At 32.0% G+C, this 14,201-nt stretch overlaps 1 protein-coding gene across 1 annotated transcript in view; it reads right to left on the bottom strand.

Annotated features, from left to right (window-relative positions):
• Positions 1–14,201, bottom strand: part of LOC118185623 (PHD finger protein 12) — a 78,935-nt gene that overhangs the window by 57,143 nt on the left and 7,591 nt on the right. The window contains exons 3-4 of the mRNA XM_085812541.1: positions 8,017–8,089; positions 1,695–1,944 (exon numbers count right to left, since the gene is read on the bottom strand). Coding sequence (XP_085668667.1) covers positions 1,695–1,944; positions 8,017–8,089 — 323 coding nt within the window. The remainder of the gene's footprint in view (positions 1–1,694; positions 1,945–8,016; positions 8,090–14,201) is intronic.

Below are 14,201 nucleotides of genomic sequence, written 5' to 3'. Positions count from 1 at the left end.
AATAGACACGACCCTTTAGAAAACCACAAAGAAATCTGGGGACAATAGATCTGGCTACAACAGAGGCCAGAAACCTTTGGAAATAACGTGATCCGTAAAGAAACTTCTGATCAAATCCATACTTTGTTTTGGCAGGTGGCATGTGGCACCATCATGCTGGTAATACCCTGCAGTCAGTTCCACGTCATCAAAGCTGCTCTACAAATTCATTAAAAATGTGCATGTAGCGCTCACTATTCCCTCGAAAAATATTGGTCCCCATTGTGCGACAGACAGAATGCACAAGACTCTTCAACTTGGAACTTGGTCTGAATGGAGCGGCATCTCCATTATGGCATGTGTATTTTCAGTCGATCAGATGCGCGTCTTCTGGGAATTCACATATCTGGACAAGTGAAATCAAGCTTCATCTGTGAACCATGTCAGCTCTAAAATGTTATGAATATGGTTGATGGACAAAAAGAACTGCTCACAATAATGCACACGCTTTCGCTCCATCTAGGTCTTGCAATTGCTGCATCATCGTTACTACGTATGGTTTCATTCCAGATGATTTGGCAGCTCTCCTAAAGTAAAGTACCTGTATCCAGTCTCCCAAGATAAACGTCAGACAGATTTCTTTGGTAACCTAAGCAAGCATTCTCTAATCCATTACACCTTCACGCATTGATTAGTAAAGGTTCTGCTTTCCCTTTTCAGACAGCAGAGAACCATAGTTTCCAGTTTCTGTATAATGGCTAATATTGTATTTTTGGTGGGTCCATGAAACTCTTCTCCACGAAATTCTTTCCGATATGCTCATTCTGAAAATTCTTCTCCATGAAATTCTTCCTGATATGCTTATTGGGTTTGAACAATGGACTCTGTTTTCCAATACATCTTCACTACGAACCCACGTCCCACTAATAGATATGACATGATGACCAATATCACTTTACCCAATGAGAAAACTCACATGCAATGCACAACACTCAACTAACCTGGGAAGTGTGCACGGACCCGTTGCACAGCCTTGGCAGATCACACACTCCATGGAGACGACGCTGATTACATCTATTAGCGAAACGTCAAACTGTTCTGACTTACACAGTATACAGTCCCTCTTATATGGAATTTCGCAGAATGTTTTTGTTATATCTTATTTCTTCATTTGTTTTGACGTTGCATATCAAAAAAGGGACGGACGACTAAATTTTTTGTCACACACACAGCATTAAAATCGGATACCCTTTAACAAAAACTACAGCCCGATGAAATAGGTCAGTTCTAAAACAATCGCCCTGTATAAACATGGACTTCAACTAAAATCTTGAAATCTTTGCAACACTGTATTTGTAGTACATACATTAACGAACTGCATTCGCAGACCATATAAAGTTGCTTCAGAAGCTGTGCGCGGGCCAAGGTTTGAGACCACGGTTCTAGTCATTCTACTTTGCTCTATGTCCTAATTTTACTTTCTTTTCTATTCTTTATTTCAAATATCAGACAATATAAAACGTCAATTCATTAAGATGATATATAAAGAAAGTAGGAAAGCAAAAGATTTTAAATTATAATTTAACATATGACAAGTAATAAAATATCTCATCGCCAGATAAATGTGGTCTGCATTCAGTCAAGTTTGTTAAGCGAGTTTTCACTTATTTCATAATGGAGCATTAGTATTCCATGCATATAAAATAAAAATTTACCAGGCAGTTGAACTGTGCAGGCTAGTTCAGTCGGTAACTGATACTGAGAGGGATTCCTTGTAGCAGCTGCGGATATAAGAACATTGAGAGGATTTGCAGATTCCTGCTCAATATCCAGTGTTGACATTTGTAGAGAAGTTTCAACGAATCTCCCTGTCTCTTTGAAAGATATACCTTCTGAAATGTCTGCAGCTCCACAGACAGTACCAGACATTAAATGCAAATTAGAAGATGCGAAAATATCTTCATTCTGAAAAACATGTCTATATTAAAGCATTACTTTGATGCATAATATTTCATTTAACAATAAGCACTTCATAGGCAAATGAGGAACATGTCAAAATGAAACATAAAATTAGGCAAAGAAATAACTTTGTGTTTTGAGTAGACTTAGTCAAGATTTTGAGGGCTAATAGGCACACATCAGAAGCAAGAAATCTGCAGATTGAAAAGCGACCTGTATATGACTGCCCTCGAAATCGGGAGTCTTGACTAAATCAATGCCATACATAAAGCTTGCTGCTTTACTTAATTTTTATGAAGCACTTCATAGTTACATTTATCATCAGTTTATCTTTAAATTATGAGAAGCATTAACCATTACTATCAGCCGTGCATCTATTGGGTTGGCAACTAAGTAATTGCAAATTTCACTCATAGATGGCTTCGGTTGAATTTTTAGGGTTGCAGACGTAATACAAATGTAAAACACATTTTATTATTTGATAGTTGGCAATTCAGCTGCCAATCAGTAAAAAAAGTTTTTTTTTGATCGGTTGCGTAGTTTTCGTTTGGCGTTCGTTGAAAAATGGAAAATTAAAGGAACATTTTCGTCATATTTTGCTTTTTCATTTCCGCAAAGGAAAAAACGCATCGCAAGCTCATAAAAAGTTCTGTGCTGTTTATGGTGACGAAGCCTTAAAAGAACAGCAGTGTCAAAATTGGTTTGCCAAATTTCGTTCTGGTGATTTTTCACTCAAAGATGAAAAACGCTCTGGTCGTCCAGTTGAAGTTGATGACGACTTAATCAAAGCAATAATCGATTCGGATCGTCACAGTACAATACGCGAGATTGCAGAGAAGCTTCATGTATCACATACATGCATTGAAAATCACTTAAAACAACTTGGCTATGTTCAAAAACTCGATACGTAGGTTCCTCACGAGCTGAAAGAAACGTATTTAACGCAACGCATTAACAGCTGCAATTTGCTAAAGAAACGTAATGAAAATGATCCATTTTTAAAACGACTGATAACTGGCGATGAAAAATGGGTTGTTTACAACAATATCAAGCGGAAAAGATCGTGGAGCAGACCAGGTGAACCAACTCAAACAACATCAAAAGCTGATATTTGTCAAAAGAAGGTTTTGTTATCATTTTGGTGGGATTACAACGGAATTGTCTACTTTGAACTCTTACCACCCAACCGAACGATCAATTCTGATGTCTACATTGAACAGCTAACGAAATTAAACAATGCAGTTGAAGAAAAGCGGCCCGAATTGACAAATCGAAAAGGTGTTGTATTCCATCATGACAATGCAAGGCCACACACATCTTTGGTCACTCGGCAAAAATTATTGGAGCTTGGTTGGGATGTTTAGCCACATCCACCATACAGTCCTGATCTTGCACCGATTACTTTTTGTTTCGATCTTTACAAAACTCCTTGAATGGTAAAAATTTCAATAATGATGATGATCTCAAATCGTACTTGATTCAGTTTTTTGCTAATAAAAACCAGAAATTTTATGAACGTGGGATTATGATGCTGCCTGAAAGATGGCAAAAGATCATTCATCAAAATGGGCAATACATTACAGAATAAAGTTATTTAGTTCCATGAAAAAATTTTCTTTGATTTTCTAAAAAAAATCCGCAATTACTTAGTTGCCAAGCCAATATAATCTTGCATCCATAATCTGTTCATGCATCCATAATCTGATATAACAGCAAGCTGTATAGATCAAACTATAGATGCACGAAACACATTAGACACATATTGTTTCTGAGATTTCACATATGTTTTTATATTTAACATAAAATTAATTTAAATATCCATTTCTCTGCATTCTCATCATTTAACAATTTTCAAAGTACACACTCCCCTTTCCATAATCGTTCTATAACAAAATAGTTTATAGTTTTGATTTCATGAGAGTTATTAAACTTAGAAAGATAATCTAAAGCAAACTTTGACAGCAAAACTAACCCTTACTTTTTTACTTAAACCTGTATGATGTAAAAAATGTTGCCCTTTTTTAATTAAAGTTTGGCTTCAACAGAGTTCATCTAAATGCCCTCAACTATTAAATTTAAGTATTTAAATATTTATGAAGAAATTTCTGAACATTATATTAATTAAAATTTACATGCTGTTCATAATTATATAGCCAAACAATAATTATATATTAATATATATACAAAAAGTAAGAAATTTAGAACCTATTTTACACAAAGACCCAAAAAAGTGAAATTCAATACCAATAAATTTCAAAATATCCAATAAATATACAAAATAAGAATTAAAGAAATGTGAAATTAAAAACCTAAAAATTATAAAAGCCTAAAAATGTATACCAAAACCAGAAAAATAAAGAGGAATTCAATAAAATCTGATGCAACATTATCCAAAGGAAAATACATCAGACTCAATTACAAAACCCTTGCATTTCTGTATTCAAAATTAACTGATGAACTGTTCTTAAGTTTTTAATCATAACAGTTCATCCAAAAATTTTGAAGTCCTGCTTAATTATAAAAGTTCACCTGAAAATTTTGGAGTCCTCCTATTAGTCCTATTTTGTTTTGTCCATATCAGAAAAACTTTTCGAATATTTTCCCACAAAGTTGAGGGAAAAAATACTAGAATAGTGATAATGTTTCAATGGATTGTTTTTGCCATTCCTCCACAAAACTGTATACTAACACAAAACAAAAATAACAAAAAACATTAAAGGAGCACATACATCGTTCAGGCACATCAAGCGAGTCCTGGAAGTGATACACATACAGAATGAGGGCAAATCAGTTCGGTGGTTAAGAACACCAGTGAATATAAATGAAAGTATTAGCAAAATACTACTATTATTTTACAATACTCCTCTCCATTATTAAATGATAAAGAATCTGTATGCATGTTCCTTCAATATTCTTCTATTGCAGAAAAACAGCAGCACCCAGAGCCAACCAATTTTAAACTCCATCCAAATATGTACACCTCCAAAACAGAGTTTTGAATTTGTTTTTCCTTTTTTAGATATTTTGCATAAATGAAATAACTTTTTATTACAAATTCAACGATTTAAAAGCTTTGTATTGCCACCATGCAAATATTTCAAAATTTAATCAGAAGACTTGGCGATACAAAAGTGTGTTGCCACACAGCAAAATGCAATACATTTATCTTTCAAATTCAATAAACAAGCTCAATGACTTTAAAGAAATATGTTGTCACTGCACAAATTAAATATGATTATCTTCCACATTGCAGTGTATGTTGTTCAATAAAGCATAAGATATTTTTTCTTTCAAATTCATTCTGTTATTTATTTACAAACTGAGCGATTTAAAAATATTAAATTTAGATTTAACAGAAATTTTTTTTTTTTTTTGTTTTTTTTTGTTTTCAATAACCTCTTTGTCACCTTCTTTTCTACTGGTAGCGATATTTTCTGGATCTAGAACCATACTAATTGCCTTCCGTTAATTGATTGTGATTGGAGCATTACCATTGCAATGAAAAACTTCTGTTATATCTTCATTTAATACCTCCTCTCCACATTTCTTTACAAAATCCATTATTTGAAAAATTTCACCAGTGGTTTGAAATATACTAAAACCTTCAAATTCGCAGGTATCATCTTTATCATCATGAAATATGGTAGCTGGACATAAATTATGCCAAACAGTTTTTGAAGGCACATACTCCCACGATCTTGCGATGCTCCACGCAACAAAATTTATGCTAAGATATTTTTTTAATTATTGAAGCCTTGCCATTATTCAAGAAATTTAACATGGATTTTAAAAATACTACTTTGTATTTGCATCTGAGCGCGAGTACTATTCCAATATCCGTAGGCTGAATGATGGAAGTACAGTTTGAAGGAAAGAGTAATATGGATACATTCTCTTTCACTAAAGCTTTAAGTGAAGTATGAGTCGAACAGTTATCTACATTCAGGACAATTTTTGCGACATGAGGTAAACCAAGTACTAAATTTTTTCTGCCCCTTAATTTTGGGTCCCAGTGCTTTCCCTAAATTCTAAAAATTTTATCATCCCTTAATTTTTTCTTCTCTAAATTCCAAAAATGTTGTCTTCCCTAAATCATACTTGCCAACCTACGACACTCAAAAATCAGGAGATTTTTTAAAGAAATCAGGAGATTTTTCATAATGTTAAAAAGACTTTAAATGATAAAAATATAGTTTTTAATAATGAATTAACTTTAAATAGTTACTAATTCTTAAATGCAAGCAATACAAAAATACCTTACATATAAAAAACATTTTTAAAACATTTTTATATTACTTGCATCGTTAAAAAAAAAAAAAAAAAAAAAAAAGACACTTTCATCAGGTTTTGTACAAATGTTATGAACAGTGGCAGATTTTGCTTTCGTTAAGAAAGAAACTTGATAATTTTGTTCACAGCAATTGCCACGTAGGCCTGCTTTCGCTAATAAAAGTTTTTCTAATGTGTCATCACTAATATTAGATCTAAATTTAGTCCTCATTTTCACAACAACACTGAAAATCCTCTCGCACTCTGCATTACTATGGGGAACTGTCAAGATGGCCAACATAATTCTAGACAGTTCACTATATTTTAAAATTCCATCAGCTCCTTTCAGTTTTCCAATTAAACTCCACTAGGTGTCAATCCTAGCTGATTTTATAACTTCATCCAAGTTTTCTAATTGTAAACTGCAAAATTACGACTGCAATATTATCAGTGGCAACATCAATATCATCATGTTCCATGACTAAATGAAGTAACACAGGAAATCTGTTCAAAAATTTTTTGTTCATATAACAAGGTATTAAGCCAAGTTCCATAAAAATCGTGAGACATTTTATGAATAAGAAAAAGTCGGGAGAAATATATTGTAAATCGGGAGGGCGGTCGAAAATCGGGAGTCTCCCGCCTAAATCGGGACAGTTGGCAATTCTGCTAAATTCTATCACCCGGTGTGCCCCTATGAGCTCTGGTGCTGGATCTGGGTTTAAGTGAATAAAAAAATCTGTTATTCTTAATTCAAATAGAGGTAAATGTAATCTTTTGGCCTATGAGTATCATTAACAAATTTTTTTTAGCATCTGAAGAGAAACTTTTGTTAAATTTTTCCTCATCAACATTTAGCGCAACTTAAATCTGCAATCATCGCCAAGCGTAATGTCAACATGAAAGGTTTCCATATGCTTTGTTATGCGTTGATAAACATGTGGTGATAAAAGGAAAATATAATAAATAATGATTCGTCAGGTTGGCATCAGGGATATAAAATATTAGTAGTTGTAAAATCTACATGTTTCTATGTTTATGATCTACAATGTTTATGATGTAGAATGTTTCATACTGAGATGTATGCCAAGCAGATATGCAGATAAGGAGCAAAATTCTCAATCACACAAATTTATGCTTAAATGATTGTTTCTTCAAAAACAAGGTTTTTTTATTTAGTGCCAAAGTGAAATTAAGAATCGTGATTCTCTATGTTTTATTATGGGGAAAAATCAAATTCACAGGCGTAAAGTATAAAAAAATTCTCTTATTGGTGGCTTTAAGGTCCAGATTTTAGATCATTCCAAATACTGGATGTCCGGATCTCTGACTTTGTACTGTATAGAATTATTATAAATTAGAAGTTTATGTTTCAATATTTAACACAAGTTAATTAATAAAGTTATTTCAATATTTTATGCAAATAAATTTCAAAAAGACAAATGTCCAAAAACAAATTAGCCACTTTAAACTGAGAAGCTGTATCAAAAATAAACTGAAAGTTTTGCTTGAAATAGGGTACAGCCATAAACCTGCTAATAGCTAACAAGAGAAAGTAGTATTCCAGACTCTTCACATGAGGATTAAGAAAAATGCAGGATTTTTTTTTTTTTTTTTTTTTTTTTTTTTTCTTTTTCTTTAGTACATTTAATATTATTGTACAAATCAGACAATAAAAACCTAACTTACTCCATTTACAGTTCAACACTTTTAAAAGGTACATAATTCTTTAAAAGTTATAAAGTATATAATTCTTTTATGTATATTCTTTAAAGGTAATAAGTATTTTTAAATGTTTTGAAAACTTACATCTGGTGCAGTTTTACATTTATGACACAGCCAATCACCAGACGGCAAATCATCATCAGACAAAGGTGGGTCACTAAGAATGAGAAAGAAATATTCATTTACATTGATTCAAAAAAGATTAATTAATTTACCAGTAAAAGCTTCCTTTTAATACCATACTCCAATTTTAATGACATTCACAAAAATAAAACTTTAATAATAAAATATTTTAAATATTTTAAAAAAAAAAAAAAGAAAAGAAAAAAGTTCTGAAAAGATTCAGATTGTGTCACACCAGAGGATTTATTAAATTTTTTTATCCTCTCATTGAGCCAGTCTTGTGCTCACTCCTGTTGACACAGATTCTCTCCTCATTTTACCTTTAAAATAAATTAAACATCAACCACTCCCGCCATACAAAATTCAACAGCAAATTTTTTATAAGCAGCATATTTTAAGAACTCCCAATACAGTGTTAAATGTTGCCTAGAAGAGCTATTACGCTTGAATTTAACTTTTGTCGTCTGTTTTACTTTTCAGATAACTAGCTACTGGTGCGACCAAACACCTAATGTAGTTATTATAAAATATATATACAGTAAAAGTCTTTAATCCGGACTCGTCGGGACTTCAGCGATTCCGGATTAGGGATTTTTCCGGTTTATAGATCATCAATTTAAATCTGGTAGTTTAAATCTGAAACCGTAATTTATGAAATAAAGAGCAATTATGATCTAAACGGTATCAAAATTTACAAAAAAAAAAGCTTAATATTTATTTGTTTACTTTATTAAAGATTTCTTTCAATGTAAGTTGTTTAAGTTGCTTCATTTTATGTGCTAATACTTTCTCTTTAATTCTACAAACAGACATAATTTCTTGTTCAGTTACAAAGTTCCGCTGTTCAAGTCCTGTAATTGCTGGGCCGAGAATACCAACTAACTTGTCAATCGAAATTTTTTCGTTTTTCACTAACCTCTCTGTCACTTTCTTTATGCCTTTATCCATTTTTTGCACGAATTCCACTTTTTGTTTGATGAACATCGAAACATGTTTTCGCCTTGGCAGCTCCAGAATCGGAAACTCTTTTTGACATAATCGAAAGGTCAAGCTTACTTTTTATAAAATTGCTCCAACAATCTGCAAAAAATAATAAGCTGGATCCAATTAGAAGATAAAGGAACAATGCAATCTGCAACATTAACTGAAATAGATAATTAGATCATTTTAGCTTAGCTTATACCGTCTGTTATACATTAAATGCGGATGCGTAAACATATTATGCACATGCATGAATGCATTTGCACAAGCGTAAAGGTATTATGCGCATGCGTAAACGCTACGCATGCGTAGAAAGTTTGTAGCTTTGAGGTCCGGATTAAAGACTTTGTACTGTATATATAATGTCTTTTAATAAATCCAGTTAGTAATTAATAAAAGAGATAAAGAACTATTTAATGCTTTTGAAGTATTTATTGCATTTGAATCAATAAGAGGGCGGCTAAATTTAAAAGAAAAATTAAACACTGCCAAATGGCAACAAACTGCATCTTAACTTGGCCACCAATGGTTAACTTTTCGGGCTGGGATATCAGGCCCGAAAAAATCAGAAAGTACAGAGAAAAGATATTTTATACATCATGTTTAAAAACATCATTCAAACATGAAATTTATAGCTAAGTACTTACATATTATCCCATCGACTGTGAAAGCTGGCAGAGATCCAAGTAAATTTGTGCCAATCCTTCCTCCAGAATTCTGAAGGAACTGATGCCTTTTTATTTAATAAATTAGCAGTAATTGACACACTTCATAAAAAAGGCTTTTGTCAATTACTACTATTTTGTTAGCTTTCTGATTTTAAAGGAAGCTTAACATGGAATGTTATGAGAAGTAATTGTTCCAATTATTATTGCAGGTAATTATTCCAATCTATTACTGTTTTATCAGTCATACTCAGCTTATAATATCACTTCCATTAATACATACTTTTTTGATGGTAGGATCCCATAACTCATTAATAAAAATCATCAATCATAAAAATCATAAAAACGCATAATAATCACAAAAATCATCCTTTGCTTACTGTTCTGTAGAAGGCATGTTCCAAATGTTAATCATTTTTTTAAAAATGCACGAAAAATACAACAGCAACAGTTTATTCATATTATTCTTCATAAAAACAATGAATCAATCAGGGTTACATCAAATGAAAGTGCAAATGTTCTGAGTGTGTTGTAATATCATGCTTAGCCATAACTGGAACTAAATCACATTGTTTGGCTACAGTTTTCATACTCAAAGGTAAAATGTAAAACCATCTTATACTTCAACACTTTTAATATCTTATTTTTCTTTCTTATAATTGAAAATTTTTTATATCTAAGTTCTTAAAATAACTGTACATTATAATAGCTTCTTGTACAATTCTTCTCTGTTTGGAAAAGCTAACTTCTGTTTAATTTATTAAATATTGTATACAAGTAAAATAAGATTTCTACAACATGACACTAAGTTTCCTTCAAAAGATCTTGTTCAGTAAATTATTCACATTGTTAAAGATGCTAAATTAATACACAAGCAGGAAAAATCAACAAATAAAGTAACTTTTATCGATATAATACGAGACTGCTTATATAATATAATGATTTTTTTAATGTCTCATTTGAATTTAAGAAAAACAAATTTTGTAACTTCCTTATACACCTCAAGTTTTTTAAAAGGCAACAATATTACTGTTAAATTACAAAACAAAGCATCTTCAAATAACTGGTAGTTCTGATGATGATCATTTTATAGTTTGCACATGGTGAGAAGACCCCCAAGTAAACCACATGTTATCGTATTTTCTTTTTCATATAAATGTAAATAATTCACGATGACTCAATTCTGTCGTCACGAAAAGAACTCTGAACTCGTGCATTGACTTTTTTCCCTTTAGTTAAAACATTTATCAAGATGTATGCTGAGAAATTGGTGAATTCCTCCCTACTCAGATTCTCAGTGGAGGGGCAATCCATGCTCAAGTAAAAAATTGTTCACCATATACAAGCATGACTGACAAATTATTCAGGCTATTAGTGAGAATATAAAACAAAAAAATTGGAAAAAACAGATTAGAGATATTTCACTATGAACCACAAATTTTATTTTGTTGACCCAATAACACCTACTCATACACAAAATGCTGAGACTGTAGCACTCTGTTAAATGGCCACCTAAAAATCAACGGAGTAAAGCTCACATACGTGACAAAAGTTCTTAGAGGACAGGACAAGTTTTGATGGTTTTACTAAACCACCATCCTCAGCTGCCAAAGTGCGAATGAACGAGATAAGATTTAGTGATAAGTTAAGAATAGATGGACAGGAGTTAAGCTACTAGCACCATCTATTGATGAAACAAGAAAACTAGAACATAATTTCCTTAAAGGCTGAAGGTAAAGATGAATTTGAATTAGGGTTGTTAACTAGAACAGAAAGATTTTTTTTGAATATGAAATGCCTCTAGGAAATCTAATTCACCCATCAAAGTTTTTTTTTTTTTTTTTTTTTTTTGAATAATAATGGATAATTCTTATCGTATTACTATATTTTATCTCGTTCATTTGCACTTTGGCAGCTGAGGGTGATGGTTCGGTAAAACTATTGAAACCAGTCTGTGAAAATTTGCAAATATAACGCTGATTTTTGTTGTTTGACTCTTAATTAATGCTTATTTGGCCGGTTATTTTAACCTAAAGAGTAGTCATTATAATAAGGAAGTAACCAAATTTTACAGAATAGGAAATCAAAATCAATGCAGTTGACTAACAAAACAAATACATGATTTCTGAACAAAAAGCACCTTGGAAGATAAATGTAGTTTGGAGTTATGAACACTTGAATTCGCTAAATGCAATTTTCAAAAGTGTTTTAAGGTAACATGGGCCACATATTTAACCCTCAGAGCCTTCTGGAAAAATCCTGTTTAATATTTTCCATTGCTTGATTCTCATAAACCTTTTAACTGTCAAGTTATTTTGATGATTTGGAGGCATAAATTGTCGATTTTTTTTTTTCAAATACGAAATGTTTGCCATGCAATCAAAAAAAATTTTTTTAATGCCACGTACTTTTGAACTTTAACATCTATCCTTTCAAAACCCTCAGTAAAGTGCTGCCATCTGTTGAATTGAAGTCAAAATAATCTCACAACATATATTCAGGTATAACAATACGCATTCAAAATTAATTAGCCCGAATAATATTCAGGCATGACATTTTGGAATAACAGTGCTGTGCCCAAGATTATTTCGGGCATGACAGTTAAAAGATTAACAAAGCCTAACACTAAATGACTTGCAGGACGACTTCGACTTCAGCCTGGATGAAATTGGTCAGACTTATTTGCACGCAGACACCTTGGCCACTTAAAAGTTTTTTTGTTCTTGTGGATATCATATTGATAAAGTTATAGCATAAACATTTTCAACGATAATGCTTTGTCTAATTTTAAAACCATTTAAAAAAGTAAACAAAAAACTAGATTGGAAAAACTGAGTGACGCAGAAACTCATCAACAAAGCAGAATCACATAGTGTTAACAAACAAAGAAAAGATGAAAAAAGACACTCTTGAAAGAAAGTTATCTGATGTTTTAATAAAAGAAAAGTTCACAGCCAAGCAATATCATCTACTCATCATTTTCTACTTACGCTGTCTCCTCTGTACACTCTCCTTTGCATAGGTACAGTAATATTAAAATTTTCATCTTTTTACCTATTTAATACAGTACAAAGTCCGTAATCCAGACTCGTCGGGACTTCGACGATTCCAGATTAGGGTTTTTTCCAGACTATAGACCATCAATTATAATCTGGTAAGATGGCATGCAGAAATTATACAATTAAAAATATGAAACTGTAATTTATGAAATAAAGAGCAATTATGATCTAAAGGGTATCAAAATTTACAAAAAAAAAAGCTTAATATTTATTTGTTTACTTTATTAAACATTTCCTTCAATGTAAATTGTTTAAGTTGCTTCGTTTTTTATGCTAATACTTTCTTCTATAAACATACATAACTTCTTGTTCAGTTACAAAGTTCCGCTGTTCAAATCCTGTAATTGCTGTGTCAAGAATACCGACTAATTTGTAAATCAAAATTTTTTCATTTTCAACAACCTCTCTGTCACTTTCTTCACTACCGGAAGCACGCATGTGTAAATGCTTTACTAACTTTGCGCGCATGCGTAGCGGACGCGTGCATTAAACGTATTATGCACATGCAGAAGTTTGTGGCTTTGAGGTCCGGATTATAGATCATTCCGGATAATGGATGTCCGGATTATGGACTTTGTACTGTATCATGTTTATTTTTTTATATCTTACTTCCATTGTTTTGAGGTTATGAATTTGCATACAAACTACTGTTGTAAATCAAATAATAAGCAAAATAAGCAATCATCTGCAATCCAGAAAAGAATTCATCCACTTTACATTAATTTCTATGGCGGAGTGGTTTTTGTTTCCAAGCAAGTCAACTGATGAATGGCTGTTAGGAATGAATTAGGTTTGTGAATCAAAGTTTTACTGTAATTTATTCAGTACTATTCCATTATGAGGATGGTATGAAATCACAGCAAATATATAAGAGCAAAAGTGACAAGCAAACATATCCATTTATTTGCAAATTGTACATAAATTAAAATTTCTTTAAATGTGCGTGAATTTAGAATACGCAGAAAATTTAGCTACTTCTAGGTTTTGAAGTCACTATCAAAATACTGGTTTCATTTTTAAATTTGTTGATAATGCTACAGACCTAACAACTTAGGATTGCCCAAGGACAAAATGACTGCAATAGAATTATTTCAAAGGAAAGATATTAGTCATGATAGAAAATTATGCTAAAAAATCTCAAAATGAAAATGTGTTCTCAACAGCAAAATGGTGCTGCAAGAATCCTTCAATGAGAAGAAAGTATTAAGAACACAAAATTTGTTCGAAAATCCCCTTTCTTATAGCATGAGGTTCATTCATTTAGGGTTTCAAAAGATGACATCTATTTAATTTAATAAACTTTATCTGAATATGAACAACAACACAACTATAGACTGGGACAGTACACGTTTAAGATGTGTGTCAAAGCTTCAATTGTTTTGCCTACATTGAAAATCAGTGGATGTGACAATGATATTTAAGTATTAACCAACCACCTTTA

Source organism: Stegodyphus dumicola, chromosome 3 (assembly GCF_044657685.1).
Source record: "Stegodyphus dumicola isolate Sdum_Otavi_A_Nest chromosome 3, ASM4465768v1".
Classification (NCBI taxonomy): Eukaryota; Metazoa; Arthropoda; class Arachnida; order Araneae; family Eresidae; genus Stegodyphus; species Stegodyphus dumicola.
The sequence above is the reverse complement of the archived record's forward strand: the minus strand, read 5'-3'. Positions and strand labels throughout refer to the sequence as shown.